This window comes from Condylura cristata, unplaced genomic scaffold (genome assembly GCF_000260355.1).
Source record: "Condylura cristata isolate star-nosed mole 26May11 unplaced genomic scaffold, ConCri1.0 scaffold00023, whole genome shotgun sequence".
Lineage (NCBI taxonomy): Eukaryota > Metazoa > Chordata > Mammalia > Eulipotyphla > Talpidae > Condylura > Condylura cristata.
The window spans coordinates 3,929,476-3,947,646 of record NW_004567124.1 but is presented as its reverse complement, the minus strand read 5'-3'; the positions used below and the strand labels follow the sequence as shown (position 1 = coordinate 3,947,646).

Below are 18,171 nucleotides of genomic sequence, written 5' to 3'. Positions count from 1 at the left end.
TGTTATGATGGCTAGGTTATTTGCAAGTCTCTTACATTCTTAGCTCTTTACGCGCGGGGACCATGTTTTAGGGATCGTGCTACCATAAGCCCAGCTTCCCTGGATGGGCCCCGCCACTTCGCAGGCCTCACCACAGCCTGCGGGGTGTTAAGACACCCCGAGGCCCATAGTGATGGATCCCAGAGCGTCTAAGGCAGAACGAGCATGCGCACCGGCGCTGCCCCCGAAGGGGGCGGGTCCAGGCCGTTCGAGCTTCGCTGCGCATGCGCGCAGGGGACAACCGTTGCAGGGCGCCCTGGGACCTGAGGTAGGACGGTCGGCTACCGACTCCCTCTCCTTTTGGCCCTAAAGTACCCGGCCTGGTGGCCCCTGGACGTTCCCGTCGCATGGCGGAGTGCTGCGGGCGATGTCTATGAAGCCCTTAGTCCTAGTGACGCTGTTGCTATGGCCTTCGTTCGTGCCGGCGTTTCCAAGTGAGTGGCCGCCCCGAATGGGCAGCGACTTAGGGGACACTTCTGAGGGACCCCCGGCGTTCCGGGACCCGCCCGACGCCGGCCTCCTTTTGGCCAGTTCTCTACTGCCCCCAAGCGCCACAGTTCCAGGTGCTGACCCTGCGCGCGGAGAGGTGTCCCGCGACTGTCCTGCCCTGGCATTCAGAGACCCGGGCAGTGGGGCCCAAAGTGTGGGACGCTGCCGAGTGGGCACCAGGGCTCTCGGAGGCACCGCCGCACCAGCTTGCTAGTTTCTTCTTTTACCAAAAGTTGTGTGGTAACGTGACTGGGCTAACTGCGGCCCGCGGGTCCACGTGTCCTGGTTTTGTGTGGCTAGCTGGCCAAGAGCGGTTCGTACATTTTCAGATGCGCACACGAGCTACAGTAGTCTTTGTGACATGTGGAAAAAGATGACATTCCAATTCCATGGTCCGTAAATAACGCTGTTACAGCACAGCCACGTGCATTCCTTCGCTTCCTTTAGGTTTTTTTCCGGGTTGCTGTCCTGCCTTGTAACACACACACTTACACACACGTATGTGTGTGCATTTAACACCTGCACGGTTGAGGGGTTGCCAAAGAGGAAGGATGGGCTGCAAAGTCTGAAAAATTGCTATCTGGCCCTTTACAGCAAAAGTTTCTCCGACCCATGGGATAAAATATGAGAGCAGATCTACAGTTTTCCACTTGTCCCTCCCCAGTAGCTGAAAACCAACAAGATGAAATTTCAGGTGTGCCAAGACTACTGTATTAACCTCATGTGGACACCTCAAGCGCTTTGAGTGTCTGCCTTCTGGTGCTCCAGAAAGACTGCAGGATTTGTCCAGCCAGCCTAAACGCAGTTAATTGTAGCAGTTAGTAATGTTGGGTTTATTTCAAATCAGGGACTACCTTGCAAACAAGAAACTAAGCAAAAGGTAGTCACTAAGGTCCCAGGCAACTTATCTCACGTCACCATGCTTTAACCAAATCAAATATAACAGGTAGCTGTGAAAAAAGTACTCTAGTTCATTCTAATTATGCAGAGCTATATTCCAGAACTGCTAAAAGGTCCTACTTAAACATTAGATTAAAAAAAATAAGCTACAACATGATTTAAATCATCAGTACTAGTGGGGAATGTTCTGGATAATGCATCCTAGATAACTAAAGCTAGTCTTTTAAATATTAGTATGCATTATTGCTAGCTGTTTTCAACAAAAACAGCTCTAAAGTTTTTCTTCCTTGCCGTGTAGGAACAGAGTATACTGAAGATGATACCATCCTTTCCTGATATCTCTCGGTCATTATAACTAAGAGCAGTTATTATATTCTGGTAGTTGAGGATCATTAGGTCCCAAGTGACTAAAATAGGAAGACTTCAGTTGAAATGTAACATTTAGTGCTTTCATGTCCCCTCTGGGACTGCTGGATAATAGTCCTTGGGTACTCAAATCAATATAGCCTTTTGCCTAACCATACCCCTTCCTTAAGCTTTCTTAAAGTCTTATGGGAAATGAAAAGATACTTTTGAGGAAAACAAAAGTATATAAACAGCTGATACAAAACATAAGGGAAATATGTATAGGTCATAGTGCATAGAAATCTTGGAAATGCACTTTCCCTCTTTTCCATAGTTAACATGAGCACTCTTTCTGTTTCTGTCTCTCATTCTTTTTCTCAAAGTAATAAAAAGTTTTTGAGTAAGTATACCAAAAGAAGCCAGGCCTATTGTGTTTAATATAAATCATTTTATTAGTTAATATGGTCACTCCAACTATTGTTGGTGAGAGGGTTAATATAAAATGCTCTCACATCAAAGATCGGGCAATTAGATATTTATTAATAAACTAGCTTAAAAAGTTTGAGTGTATCTTATACAAACATCATAGATATTGTATTAAGTAATTACGTATGTTGTAACTCTCAGTACTTCTTGTAAGCACCCATACCTTTCTAGTTGGCCCAACCCAAGTTTAAGTAGGATTAGTTTAAATTTAGGTTGGCATGAATGAGACTTGGGTGTGTATCAGTCTGTACTGCATGTATATACCTATGCTGGATCTAGACCTTTACTATATGCTTAAAGGTATGTACATTCAGATTTTGTAGCTGATTTTTCTGTAGTTTCAGTTTTAAGTATTTTTCAGTTTTTAAAATCATGCCTCATGTATTTGTACTCTTCTACTTGCTTCTTAAAAGAAATTAAAATGACTATTAAAAGAGTTACCAAAAGGAATAACTGTCAACATTATTATAATGGTTATATATTGACATACTTTTAACTACTAATACAAATAATCATATAATTTACCTTTTAAGTCACTAAATATTTATGAGCCTGAAGCTCAAATGCAAGAAAGGAAAACATTAGTTTTGGTCCTTTTTTTTAAATCTCCAAAGTAAATTGCTTTTTTCTAGTCATCTCTTTGGATAGGTCAGCAAAAGTAGAGTCAATAATACAGGTTTGCTTTAAGTGAGGATAACCAAACAAACCTCCTAACTTGCTTCTTTAGATTAGTGTTACACGAAGGCTGAATAAGTAAGTCTTTGACAGCCATCCTTGCCCTAATGGGCCAACTGGATGCACTGAAAGTAATAAGGTAACAAATAGCAGTAATTGTTTGCATCTATTGGCCTAAAATTCAAAGATATAACAGATTTATTTCAAGTACTTTCAAAAGGTAACATTCACTTGGTTCTGCTGCTGCAAGTTTATTTTGCACTCTGTCAAGGCCTCAGGCTATAGCATATCAGGATGCAGGAAAAAATTCCCTATCTTTCTGAGCTCTTTCTGGTGGTGGAATAATCAAAACAGCATCAGACTGGTTAGCAAAGAGAAAACAATTTTAAAATAATGGGGAAACTCCATTAACTAAGTAGGTCCTGCTTTCAATGGGGTAGAAAGAAGTTTAACAAGGGATGAGGTTAAATGGGCCTGGGATGGCAAAGAGAAGGAAAGGGACTCTATATGACAAGGAGAGGATGACCTCAGATTTATTCAGAAAGGAAAGATGTGATTCTTAGATTGAGGAAATGCTTATTAATAAACCTACACCTGGATGATATCCCCTTAGGTCATAGTGGGAGCAGGTATTACTTGGAAGTTGGGGGGGGTGCGGTTAAGGGAAAGAAGAGAGTTTCTCCTTAGTCTCCATGGGATATTTTGTTTTCAGTTCAAGGTTATCTGCATACCAGAGTGGGACATATTGAAGAGACCAATTCTAAGAATATTGATTTGGTCTGATTTGATCAACTTCAGGTACTTAGGAAAGTCTCTCAAACATGCAGATGGAATGTTATGACACTTCTTTAATGTTTCCAATAATGAAGAATTTGGTATCTAATACATGAATGTCTAGAGGATGGCCTTTGGGGAAAGTAATAGGAATTTCATTAGCCTGTCCATCGTTTTATGGGGAATGGAGTGCAGGGGTAAGTCATGTTTTTCTATTTTTTAAAAAAGATTTTATTTATTTGTGCATACAGAAATGGAGTACAGACCAGAGGTGCAGGGGCGACAAGAAGATTCACCAGAGACAGAGTGGGGAACAGAACAGGCAGACTGACAAAGTATACTGCTGAGGGGAGCAGTGGGCGAGACAGGAGAGGTCGCCTCCAACTTGTAGATCATCTCTGGGTAGGGATTGAACTGTCACTGAAGCGGCCATGGCTTGGCCTAGCTTCACAGTGCAGTGCTCCAACAGTCTGCTCTACCAGGGAGGGCCCTATGTTTTTCAGTTATTTTGAGCTGCTTTCTATATTATTTTGATGGCATTCCATGTATTTTTAAAGGCTTCCTGTTGTCCCAAGTTTTGTTTCTTCCCCACTTTGAAAGCTCCCATCCTTTCAAGGTGACATAATTGGAACATGGTATTAAAGACCAAAGAACCCTCCCTGGTTGCGCAGCAGGTTAAAGCACAGCACTAAGAAGCTAAAGCCACTTCCGCATGAGTTTGATCCCCACCAGCCCGGGAGGTGACCCACGTGGTGCGGCAGACCTCTCCTGACCCGCCTGCTGCTCCCCTCAGCAGTGTACTTCATCAGTTGGCCTGCTCTGCTTCCTACTCTGCCTCTGGTGAATCCTCTCACCGCCCCTGTATCTCTGGCCTGTACCCCAGTTCTGTACAAATAAATAAAATATATCTTTTTTAAAAAAAAGACCAAAGTACCTAAGATGCACATCAAACTTATGCACTAGGATGATATTGTTATTTAGGTCATTTTTCTGAAGATAGCTAGAAGAGCTATATTTCAAAGTCATTAATTTATTTTGGCTCCAATTGAACTTTAATATTATTATAGGATTACTTCTTGATTTTCAACTTTAGCTTGATTTATCCAAGCTAAATTTAAATTTCTTTTCCAAAAACATAATCTAATGAAACTTTCATTTATCTATTAAAGCATGAAAGATTATCCCCAAATTTGTTATTTTCATGATTTTATGTGTGGGCTGGGCTCTTCTGGGCAGTTCTTCTCCTTTTTATGGTTGAGCTGATGTCACTCATATAACTGTCTTTAGCTGGAAGATCAATTGGGGTGAGAATATACAGAATGACTTCTCATCTTCCAGGGTCTTTCTCTACATGACTTCTCATTTCTATAGTCTAGTTCAAGTATCTTTATAAGGGGACTGCTTGCTTCTAAGAGGAAGCTTTACAAGCTCTTGGTATGCAAGCTCTTATTAAACCTATCTATTGTCAGATTTGCTAATTTCTGTAGGACAAGTCTGTAGGCTAGTTCATAGTGTGGAAAGACACTACTCAAGAACATAAGTACAGAGAAATACAAAGTCATAAAGTTGCATCTATTTTTTTCAGCTTTATTGAGGTATTTATTGAGTGTATAGTGTAATGATTTGATCTCCATATACATTGTGAAAAAATTCCCACCATTGAGTAAACACAACCATTACTTCAGATCTTTACCTATGTGTGGTTCAACATTTAAGTTCTACCCTTGTAATAAACTTTAATGATATAATATCATCAATTATATTTAGCAATTATATTTCTTATCATTGAAAATCTACCCTTTTGCCAACTTGATTCTCCTATTCTCCAACCTTTAAGTTCTCTTTCTTTAATTAGAACACTTTACTTATTATGAACATAATTACTTGTTATACCTGTCAGCAAAAATTAAAATATGACTTAACATTATAGAAAAACTGCTGAGTCAATAAAACAATGTTTTCTGTTGTGATTAATCTTTGAGTCACAAGGCATAGCTATTACAACTTTGAGTTGTAAGAGTTATTACAACTTTGATTTGAGTTGCAAGTACTTCAGAATCTTATTTATGTTCATTTTATTTAACTTTATTGAAGTTCATTTTAATTTGAAGTTGTCGGTGTTTTAATGGTCAGTTATTACATGATGAAAACTCTTAGGCATTAAGTTATTGGCAAAATTAACTTCCATAGATTGAGGGAAGTCTTATTTGTGACTCTACCTCATAATGTGGGTGGAAAAAATACAAGCAATGTGTTCTTCAAAGTTAAGGACTTTCAGCCAGAGCCTGGTGAGCCTATGAACGATTCAGGATTTGGGTATATGTTAAAAACTTTGTGTGCCTGAGTTCTTCATGGATAAATCATTCTATTTTTCACTTTTGGTATAATAAAAATTCTTATATATGACTTATTAAAAAAAGAAGAGCACACATGGTTCTTCATTAAATTTTGAGTATAAGAACCAGTTGCTATTATCAAGGTAAAAAATGTGCACGTTTGAAGCGCAAAGGCCAAAGTATCCCATTGAATTTTAAGTTATTTTTAAATGAGAGTTTAAACTTTTATCTTTCTTTCTTTACTAAGCAGTCCAGTTACATGGACATTTTGCTGCTATTAGTAATTTATTAGATATTTTTTCTTATGAGAAACTGTGTGTTTAACAATATTGGGCTTTAAAGCCTTAGCTTTTTAAAAGCAAACTATTTTTTTATAACAGTTTATTTTTACATCATTTTGTACATTTTTTTTTTCCATCTCAATTGTAATCCCGCGGGTTTCCCATCACCAAGTCATCAGTGTGCCATCACCATAATCCCGTGCACTTCCCTCCCTCCCCCCCATCCCCCATTTTTGATCCCATTCCCCACTCCACCCCCACAAAATGTCTCTGGTATATGGCTGTTCATTATTCTTGTTATTTTCTTGCCTGGTCCATTATACTCCTGCTATGAGTGAAACCATCGGTATTTTTCTTTCTCTTTCTGGCTTATCTCACTAAGCATGATCTTTTCCAGCTCCATCCATGTTGCTGCAAAAGACATGTGTTTCTGTTTTTTGGTTGCTGAGTAATATTCCATTGTATATATGTACCACATCTTTTTTATCCAGTCATCTACTTTTGGGCATTTGGGCTGCTTCCATGAAAAACAAACTATTTTAAGCACATGATCACAGAGCTCCCATTTTAATTTTGAGAATCAGATTTTTAGCATTCCCTCTTGACTTAGAAGTATTTTTTAAGTATATCTCTTTGTACAGTAAAAGAAATTTTAAGTGCTAATCAAATAGTATGCATACTATTCTAATTAAATATATAATCTTGAAGACAGCTTAAAAAATGTTTAAGTTGGCAGTACTCCTCAATGATGTATAGACTAAATATAATACCTATCATAACCCAACTTGCTTTTCCCCCCCAAATTAATAAATTGATACTAAACTTCATACAAAATTTCAAGGGACCCAGAATAGTCAATCCTCATAAAGTAGAACAAAATTTGAATCACATTTCATGATTTCAAAATTTTGTGCCTAAAACTACAGTAATCAATGCAAAGTAGTGCTGTCATAGAATAAACAGATTAATGAAACTGAAGTGAGGATCCAGAAAGGAACTCTTACCTTAATGACCAATTGATTTTCAACACAGATGCCAAGATAGTCCGTAGGGGAAATGAGCAGCTCTTTCTGCAAATGATTCAGGGAGGTAAGACAGAGGAATGAAGTTGAACGCTTACCTTAACTATATGTACAAAAATGAGCTCCACCTGTATTGTGGAGTTACATGTAAAGGCCAAAACTATAACATTCAAATTAAAATGTTATGTATATCTTGGTGTCCTTGAATTTGGCTATGATTTTTTTGGGGTGACCAAAAGCATAAGCAACAAAATAAAAAATAACTTGAACTATATAAAAATTAAATACTTTTGTTCCACAAGTGATAATCTTAAAAAATGAAAAGACAATTTACAGAGTAGTAGAAAATATTTTCAAGTCATATTTTATAAGGGACCCATCTCTAGAATATATAAACAATTCATACATCTTAAAAACATAAAGACAACCCAGTAAGATATGGCAGTATGCCAGAATGTACATTCCTTCAAAGAAGCACAAATACCAACAAGCACATGATAAGATACCCAGTAACCATTAGAGAAATACAAGTCAAAACCATAATGAGATATGACTTCTCCACAATGACAGTTATAATCTAAAGGACAAACAATAACAAGGATTGGGATTATATGGAGAAATTGGAGTTCTAATATACTGCTTGTGGGAATGGCGGGCATGCATCTACTTTGGCAGTTCCTTGGAGTGTTAGTTAAACATATGACTTAGCAATTCCTGTTCTGCATATATACATAAAAGAAATGAAAGCACCCAGCAACATTAGCACTTTACAGGAATGTTCTTAGCAACATTACATATAACTATAAAACTGGAAACAATCCCAATGTCAATTAACTGTTAGATGCATAAACAAACATGGTATATCCATATAACTGAATATTATTTGACCATAAAAAGAAATAAAATTCTAGTATAACTTACACCATGGGTGACCTCGAAAGCATTGTACTAAATAAAGAAGCCAGTCACAAAAGGATACAGAGGGCATGCTTTCATTTATATGAAATAGCTAAAATAGGTAAAGGCATTGTCATTAGATGAATGGTTGCTAAGGGTTAAGGTGAAGAACAATGGTAAAATGGGTTTCTTTTGGGGATGATGAAACTGATTTTAGGTTACTGTGATGTGAATAAACTAAAAATCAATGGATTGTATATTTTAACATATGTGAAAAGTAAATTATGAAGGTATTTTAACATTGCTTGAGATTGTAATTAAATTAAAATATGTTCATGTGATGTTACTTTAGAGATTAACAGACTCATAAAAGAAAATTAACAGACTTTAAAAAATTAGTTTTAAATTTATGTGATTTCTATTAGGCTATTTGGTAAGAACCAGCTAGAAGTAAGGGGACTTTCAGAAAAGTGGAGCTCTTTAATGACAATGTTTATGATGTTATTTTAGATAACTGCTGGCTTAGAAATTTAGAAAAATATGGCAGAAGTTGTACCTTTTATTGCTAAAAAACATTTCTTGAGTTACCTAAAAGATTTTTTTTTATTGCCTCGGTTTTCTACCTAATAATTATTGGACTCCTAGCCAAATAACCATGAAAGAATCTTTAGACTACCAGGTTGATTTAAATTCATGACAAGAAGTTTAGCTTTCTTCTGTAGCATTCTTCTATCAGAAATGTTGGTACATGCGATTATGTCCTTAAGTTACTAGAAGTACAGTAAATTTGCATTTTGTTCATGCATTTAGTCATTCAACAAATGTGTTTTGACTGCCTACTATAGCTCTAGGCATTGGTTCCAACAGGGACTAGTTATAGATGATACACCAAGCAGACATGATTACAGACCCAAAAGAGCTTATATGTAAAAGTTAACAAATATTAAACAAATATGTAGAGTTAAAATTATGGAAAACTATACTTCCACTAGAAATTTTTGGGAGCTTTTCACCAATTTGTTATCTTTGAAAGACTTTAAAATTTTGTCAGTTGGATAGGCATAAACTTAATATGTTGTCTTGTTCATAATTTCATTTATTAATGTCATTTATTCATGACATTCACCATATTTTCTTGTTTATTGATCATTCTGGTTTTCTCCTGCTAAATACTTGTTAGTGATATTTACCCATTTGTCTATTTTATAATTTAAATTGATTTGTATACTTTAAATAGATATGTGTGTGTGTGTATATATATGTGTGTGTGTGTGTGTGTATGTAGTCTTTTTCTAATTATCAGTTGTAGACATTACAGATATTTTCTCCCAGTCCAAAAATAATTATCCAAGTTCTGTAAAGAAAAGGTAAATATGCTAGAGAGAGATTAGTGAAGGAGGATGTGGGAGTCATTGGGAAATAAGAAGTTACTAAGGAAATAACTATACAAATGCCAACCCTAGGTTTTATTGTTTAAAAAAATTTGTCTACTCAACTGCCAAAACAACATTTTTTTTTTAACCTTTCCAATTAGATAAGCCAGAATTTAGGATCCCATACTGGGGATCACCAAGTGCCCAGGTTTCCCTTCAACACTGAAAAAAGGATGGAGAAGTAGGGTGGAGCTCTATGTCTTTCCAGGAAATATTCTACCCTGTGGTTGTTCCAAATTGACATGGAGAACAGGGGCAGGTACCATTCTCACCTGGAGACATGACCCCTTTTAACTGTCATTGCCTTCTCACAGGGGTGGAAGTCTAGGCAGTTCTTCAAGCACTTCCTGGTCTGTTTCTGGTTGGGAAGTGGCTGTCAAAAGATTCCTCTAGTAGTTTTTGACTTGATCTTAATATCTTCTGGCATGGTGCTGACTTCCAGAGACAGCCCTGAAGCACTTCCTAACCCAGTGTGACCCTCAGCAAAAACAATAGTGTTGGACCACAAAAATTGTTTCTAACTGGCATTTCTTTTACAGTGAAATGCTATTTGGCTTTTATGTTATTCCTTATACTTCTTTCTTTGTCCTTTAGTTGGCCATTCCATGAGGAGGAAATATAAATATATTGAACTAATGTTTGTTGTTTGGAGTTTTATTGCTCATTTAAAATCATGATTTATTATTTTCTTTAGCATAAACACAACTAACTTCCCTTTTACTTCTCTTGAAGTAAATTTACATTTTTGTTGTTAAAATGGCAAATTTTATTTTCAAAAATTACTTTCTTTATATATATTTTACAACAGTGTTAATCCCCAAAGAATTTCCACCACGAATTCACCTGTGCACCATCACCATAGTCTGCTGTGCTCTCCTCACCCTTGTTTTGATCCCTCTTCCTCCCCTTCCACTGTAAAACGTCTCTGATTTATAGTTGTCTATTTTTGTTGTTTTTTTGGTTATTTTTTCCCCCGATCCCTTATTTGGTTCCCCTATATTCCTTCTATAAGTGAAACCATCCTATATTTTTCTTTTCCTTCTGACTTATTTCACTGAGCATAATCACTTCTAGCTCCATCCATGTCGCTGTGAATGGTATTTTATCAGTCACTTGCAACAGTTCCTAACCATACTTTGTAGTAAGAAAATATTAAATTCAGATTCATTATTTGTAATGTTTTCAAATACATAGTAATAGGTGAAAAACATGCCTTTTGTTTCACTTGACAGTACAGCAAAATTTTGTATATGCTATTTATTTATTGTATTTTAATATTCATATTTTAAGAGTTATATTCTCCCAGGACAGTTTTATCACTATAGTCCTATTGGTGTGTCATTTTTTTATGAAAACATTTTGTAGTTGTTATATATACCTGATTTGAAGTGAGACAGCCTATGTTTGAATTTTTTTTTAAAGATTTATTTTTTTATTCGTACAGAACTGGGGTACAGGCCAGAGATGCGGAGGGTGAGAGGATTCACCAGAGACAGAGTGGGGTACAGAACAGGCAAATCAGCGAAGTACACTGCTGAGGGGAGCAGTGGGTGGGTCAGGAGAGGTCTGCCACGCCATGTGGTCTCCTCCGGGGCAGGCGGGAATCGAACTCATGCAGAAGTGGCTTAAGATTCTTTGTGTTGTGCTTTAACCCGCTACACCACCAGGGAGGGCCCATGTTTGAATTTTTACCTGAGAATTTGCATATAATCCTTTAAGTATCCTCTACTTCCTCTATATAAAACACTCCCCTCATTCAATGCCCTCCATGTAGAGCCTTGTACATAATAATTACTCGGTCAGTCAGATAGCCTCCTGCCTACTAGAGGTCCTGGAGAATAGCATTACAATTTCTCAAGATGGAAGAGACTCTTACATTACTAAGTCCTGAGGCATTGCTGTCTTTGATTAGATTGTACGAGGAGCCCTCCACTGTACCCAACCTGAGCAGTGAGGAGAGTAGGGTGTGGCACGCCAGGACCTAGACTGTGGGCAACAGTCAGTGTGTGGGCAAGACCACAGGACAGACTGGTGGGTTTTGACGCAGTGGCAGTGCCAGCTCTAATAGCATCAGCCTGTGCTACCACCAGTGCCATGGCAGCCCATGCTCTGGCTACTCCAACTTGTGCTCTGGCTCTGTTGTGGGTTCTACCACCACTGAGGCTGCCTTGGGTTTCACATGTTGGTAGGGTTTCAGTTTTGAAACTGGTGGATTTTGTAAACTGATCATTCAGGTTTTGGCTTGCACTGGTACTGGTCAAATCTAAAGAAATGTAACTGCTTTTTAAAACAGACCAATCACCTTTGAAAGGTGAGTACCCCGAAGCCCCAAAGGGCTATGAACTAGTCTTCAGACATCATCAGGCACAGATTCACAAAGTTAGGCTCACCTGTACTCTCTCCTGGATAGATGGACACACTTTTGAGATCTTTTTTATCAGACCTCCAGCTCTCCTTCCATTCACCTGAGAGACTCGTCCTCTGACAGATCTTCAAGACCTTCACATCTGATTTCTGCTTCAAACAACCACCCAACTGTTGCTTCTATCTACCTCTGGCCCTGCTTCTAACATCACCTGCTGGCTGGCACCATGGGCCTATGCCCAGTGTTTCTGAAAGAGCTGGTACCTGACTTGCCACCTGTTGTCTACCTCACCAGCAGTGTCCAGTGTTGACCATCACTGCTGTCCAGAGACTGGCATTGCTGACCTGTGTCTGGCTCTCTGTAAGAACTGTCCACTGCCTTTGATCCTCTGGCACTGCTGCCTGACTGCTGCCCCTGCCTCTGGTATATCCAACATTGCCTCCTGGTGCTATTGTGTCTGGTGTTGCCCAGTCCAGCTGCTGCTGACTGCTGCATTGCTGCTCTAGCAGTGCAACCTGTGACTATCTCCAGCCGCCACTATGATGTGAGTCCTGGTCTACCATTTATTAGTGTGTCACCAGTTCCAAGCTCTTGTCCAAGGGACAGTGCCATCTTGCACGAACAGCCTTTGGTTTGGACTACTGGACACTGCAGACACTATATAGGGTAAGACAGTCAGCCGTTTGTAGTCTTAGAAACTCTCCTTTTTCTCAATTTCACCTTGGTTAATAAACGCTGTTGTTGCATTGTGAGCCTGAGTCATGTCTTGCAGTTGTGAGCACATGGGTGAGGACCCATAAAGTTTGATACCCCCCAACTTTATGCAGTGTCAAGATCACTAACTGGTAAAAGCAGAGGGGATGTTATAAAGCATGCCAAAGTAAACTATACATATCAAAGTAAAATAACCCATATTCCAGCAGAATAGTATTGTCTTTGCAAGAATTTGAATATTGTTCATCTGTCGGAGACCAGCTCCAACCTTTGGGGTGTCTCGAGGCAGCACAGGCAGGACCCTGAGATGGGAAGGTGTCGACGAGCGGATATTCCAAAAGGGGGAGAGGGGAACGGACGCGAGGAAGACACGGGAGTCAGGATATGGTGCAAGTCTTCCTGCTTTTCCTTCAGCAGGTCTTTATTTATACTGTGTAGCAAGTAGTTAATTGTAATAATGCATAGGGTAAGTTAATGAGATATCTCCATGAAACATTCTCAAGGACAAGGGGAAAAGCATTCTGTTTATAATTTATGGTATGCTAAATTATATGTTTTTGTGACAGTTATCATATATACAGCTGTCGAGTTATCATCAAAGGAAGAGGGGTCTGGAAAAGAGTGAGCTTGTTAGCAAAGGTTGTTAAGGGTCTTGGGATAGTAGTAAATTGTGTTAGCAGTGTTATCAGTGATTGTCTAAGGAAGAGCTAATGGGTAATTTGAGGCTAGCAGAGAGTAGTTAGTGTTTGTTTTAAAAAGGAGTAAATTAAGAGAAAGTTGTACAGTTGTATATCAAACAATACCTGTGTAGTCAAGGTTAAAATTTGTCCATGAGTTCTTATGCCCTGGGAGCCTTATCTGAAGTTTATTTTTTATTCAAAGAAACCAAGGAAAGCTTCCCAGGAGTTTTTTATGTCCTGGGGTCTTATTTCTCCTGGGGCTTGTCTTTTGTCTCAGGAGACAGAGGAATTTCTCCTACTGGGGCAGCTTGCCTGAACCAGGCAGCCGCCTGTGTGGCTAAGACAATCCAGTTGTAAACTGAATGTTGCTCAGAATATTTTGATATTATGTTTATACAAAAAAGGGAGGTCATAACATAAGTTAGCAGTGGACAGTCTGATTTTTCAGAGCTTATCCCGATCCACCCGGAATCTGTCAGACGATGGACGTTGCATAGCTTGTGTCATTCATCCTTTTAGAATCTCCTGAAGAATAAAAAAAAATGTTGCACCAGGGACATGCGTAGGAATACTGGAGAGTTGACTATCTTTTACCGCCTTGCCTGCAAACAGTATTGTAAAGATCACATGCCTTTGCAAAAGTAGTCCTGATCAAGAGAACTGAAGTCAATATGAAATATGTAAATGTTTTAGTGGACAAAAGTGGAAAGTGGGAAAGCATTTAGAGAGAGGATGGATTTAGCAATAGAAAAAAGTGGGGACAAAAGGATACATGAGGGCGAGAGGAAAAGCAATTATGCAGCAATGATCAGACTTTTTAGTGTTGCCTGATTAAAAGTATAAGGAGATAATGAATACTCCAGTTTTTAAAAGATAAATTTGTATTAAATATCACCAGTCCTTTGACTTTCTAACTCACATAACAGTAACTTGCATGTCCTATTTACTATTTGAGAAGAGACAAGCTAAATGGTTAAAGATGTTCGTGCAGATGATAACCTAGTAACAATGTCTTTTTAAAAGCATTTAAGTCTTTTTTGGTTGCATATTTTAGGTTTGTTTATGAATAGTTGCTCAGAATTGAAACTTTTCCAAAACATAGTTTTAAAGCTATTTCATTATAGAAATATATGTGTATATAATTATATACACAAGTAGAAAAATTTTTTAATAAGTCTCCATATATCTATTATCAGCTTTAGCTATTAAGTCATAATTAACATTGTTTCATTGATGTCTCCATCTACTTCCCCTTTAATCTCACCTTCCTAGTCTCTATCTTCAATTTCTTGGGCTTGAATTATTTAGAAGCAAAATCCAGATATCATATATCAATGAATATTTCAATATGAAGTACTAAATTATACAAGTATTTTAAAAAATAATTTCACACCTAAAGATAATTCCTTAATATTACCAAGTAGATGGTCAGTGTTCAAACTTTCATTCTTTCTTTCTCTTTTCCAGTTTGATTGGGATTTTAGCAAGATTCATCATTGATACATCATTTCTCTTTTTTTTCCCTTACAATTTAATTGGTGAAAAATTTGATCATATGTCCTGTACTTCCCCACAGTTAGATTTTTGCTGACGACATCCCCCAGGTTGTAGTTCATATATTCTTTTGCTGCCCCACATATTTTCTGTGTATTAAGTAGATCTAGAGAGACCTGTTAGATTTATTTTTAACCTTTTTTGCAAGACTGCTAGTCTTAGGTGATATTGGGTTATTTCATCAGGAAGCACACAGTGTCTGATTATGTATCTTTGGTGATATAAGTAATCCTCGATAATGGTCATTATTGCATAATGATTATTTTATAATTATAAATGGCTTCTTCATCTATTAGCTGGAATAGTTTATGAATTGGAATGTTCCCTTACCTTGAGCTGGTTTTCCAAGTGCAGTTGGTTCTGTTTCTACATTTTCTGTTGTACATTTATATGGAGTGCTATACTGTTTTTATAATGAGGCTTTATAATACATTTATATATTTAATATACTAGGGCTAACCTGTGTTTTTCTGACTATTTTTACTCATTTGTTCTTCCAGATGAACTTTGTGATTCATTTTTCTAATTCCAAAAACCAGTTAATGATATTTTATTATAAGCATATTAACATATAAATAAATTAGTAGAGAGAATGGCATCTTGAATGAATGAATGAATATGAATTTCCTTGTTGGAATGAATATGAATTTCCTTTTACATAGGTCCTTTTAAAACATTTATTATATTCCCATGAAGGTTTTCTGTGATTATTATAATAAATTACCACAAACTTGGTGTCTCAATACAACAGAAATGTATTATTCCCTTACAGTTCTAAAAGTTCAGATGTCTATAGTCAGTTTCATTGATCTAAAATCAAAAGCAGGACCATGATTCCCCGGAAGCTCTAAGAGAGCATTTTCCCTGCCTCTTCCAATGTTTAGTGGCTGCCAGCATTCCATGTCTTGTATCCCCATAACTCTAATTTTGGCTGCCTCTCCATATTTCAGCCTCCTTCTCTGTGAGATTTCCCCAACACCATGAACATTTTTGATTGGATTATTCAGAACCCACCCAGGTAGTCCAGGGTGATTACTCTTGTTAAGATAGTTAACATCTACAAAGACCTTTTCTTTTCTTATAAAAGTAATACACATCCAAGGATTAAGACCTAATTTCTGTGTGTCTCTATTCAGCCTATTATAATTCCTCATATAGATTTTGGGCATGTCTTTTAAAATTTATGATTAGTTATGTTGTTATCAAAATGGCATCGTTCTCATTTTATCTCCTAATTGGTTTATATTTGTATATTGATTTTAAACCTTGCTACTTTTCAATGGATTCTTTTGTGTTGCCTAGATTTATAATTATATCATTTCTATATAAAAATAGTTTTACTTTTCTTCCCAGTTCTCATGCTTCTAGTTATTTTTCCAGTGTAATTACATTAAATACTACTTCTAACATGATGTTCAATATTAATGGAGAGCTAGATATTCTACTCTTGTTCTCTTCGCTTAGCAGGAAATGTCCTAAGTTTCACAGTAAACAGAATCTAAGATATAATTTTAATATAATTTTTAGGGATTTAAATTTTCAAATAAAGTAAGCAGCTACCTTTATAGAAATTAACATATAGTGTTCTGTGGCTCTCAGTGTGTTTTCAGATATCTAATTTATTTGTTAATAACATGTTCAAGGATATAACCCAAAAAAAAGTGAAAGAAAATGTTCAGGGAAATAAATAATAACCTAAGGTTGTATTATTAGAAAGTGGTAGAGCCAGGGACCAGAATCAAAACTTTTTTCTATTGCACTACCATATTCATTTTATTGAATACTTTCCTTCAAAAAAAAAAAAAGCTGTAGATCCAGAACAATGCATTTTATACATATAAAAATATAAAAATATTATCCTTTTAAAATGTGACTTTTTATAAATTTATTATAGTAAATGACTGTATGTGTGTATACACAGTAATATACTATAGATAATTCTAAAGCCCCTTTAAGGACCATTCCTTCTCTGAGGCAACTAACCACATGAGTTTGGCATATTATCTTCCTAGTCCATTAAAAAGAATCTTCAATTCACATACAAAATGTATGATGCTATGTCACCAAGTTTAAAAAAATTATCAGGATAATATAAAAACCTACTTTATGTTCTATATTTCTTCTTTTACATGCATCATCATCATATGGACCTTGGGGTATGTAAAATTTTTCTAAGCATGACATAAAATGCAGACTTTATGTATAGAATCTAGTACTCCAGACAAATCTGGTACCTTTCCACTATCACATTGTCTCACTAAACTTTTCTTATTAGAATTAAAAAAAAATTTCCAATGTGCTTTCAATTTTGACTAACTTTCCATCTCGTTGAAGTTGAGGAATAGAGGAGGACTATGTAAATATAAAGCAAATTTTTATATTTTGTGCTTGCCAAAGAGCTGAAAAAAGTTTGCTATTTTATTTTGCTTGTAAAGAGATGGCTTATTATTTCATTTTGCCTTCAGAAGAATAGGAGTTAAATATTAGAGTTTGGTAAAAAGTGACTTGCTTTTCTGAATTAAGTCAATGTATATTCATGACAATAGCAAAATCAACTCAAAGTTACAGATAATACAAAATCCCAACATGTTAAACTCCTGACTCAGGAGTAAGGGAGTTGAGCAGGATTTCAAAGTATCTTACCTTAATCTTTTTTGTTTTCCACATTGGGGTTGAGAAACTTCACCCCAACCTTAAGAGTAGGAATGATAGGAAAATGAAATAAATTAAGAAAGTACTAAGGTTTGAATATTACCTTTGCTTTGAATGCAATTGAATTGGAAATTCAGATAGTGTAAATTTAATTATATCTGTTTTTAACATCTGGCTGATCATCTCTGATGAGTTAGTATGAGCCTATTTCAGCAAGAATTTTGTTTTAATTAGTTACCTACTGAACCATAACTTATTTGGGAGAGTAAAAGAAAAAAGATACAGGGGGTTAATACAACTTTTACACTAATCTTGCTCTTTTGTTTTAAATGAATCTGAAAAATAATTTTGTCCATTAAATGAGTGTTGACTGCTAAACTACTTTATTTCCTGTTTCATAATGTCAACTTTTTTTTTTTTAAAGATTTATTTATTTTTGCATACAGAACTGGGGTACAGGCCAGAGGCTCAGGGGCGGTGAGAGGCTTCACCAGAGACAGAGTGGGGAACAGAACAGACAGATAGACGA

At 36.8% G+C, this 18,171-nt stretch overlaps 1 protein-coding gene across 1 annotated transcript in view; it reads left to right on the top strand.

The window, feature by feature from the left end:
* The first annotated feature begins 386 nt into the window (after nt 1-386).
* Nucleotides 387-18,171, top strand: part of NOX5 (NADPH oxidase, EF-hand calcium binding domain 5) — a 56,550-nt gene continuing 38,765 nt past the window's right edge. The window contains 1 exon segment of the mRNA XM_012728518.1: nt 387-473. Coding sequence (XP_012583972.1) covers nt 445-473 — 29 coding nt within the window. The 5' untranslated portion in view covers nt 387-444.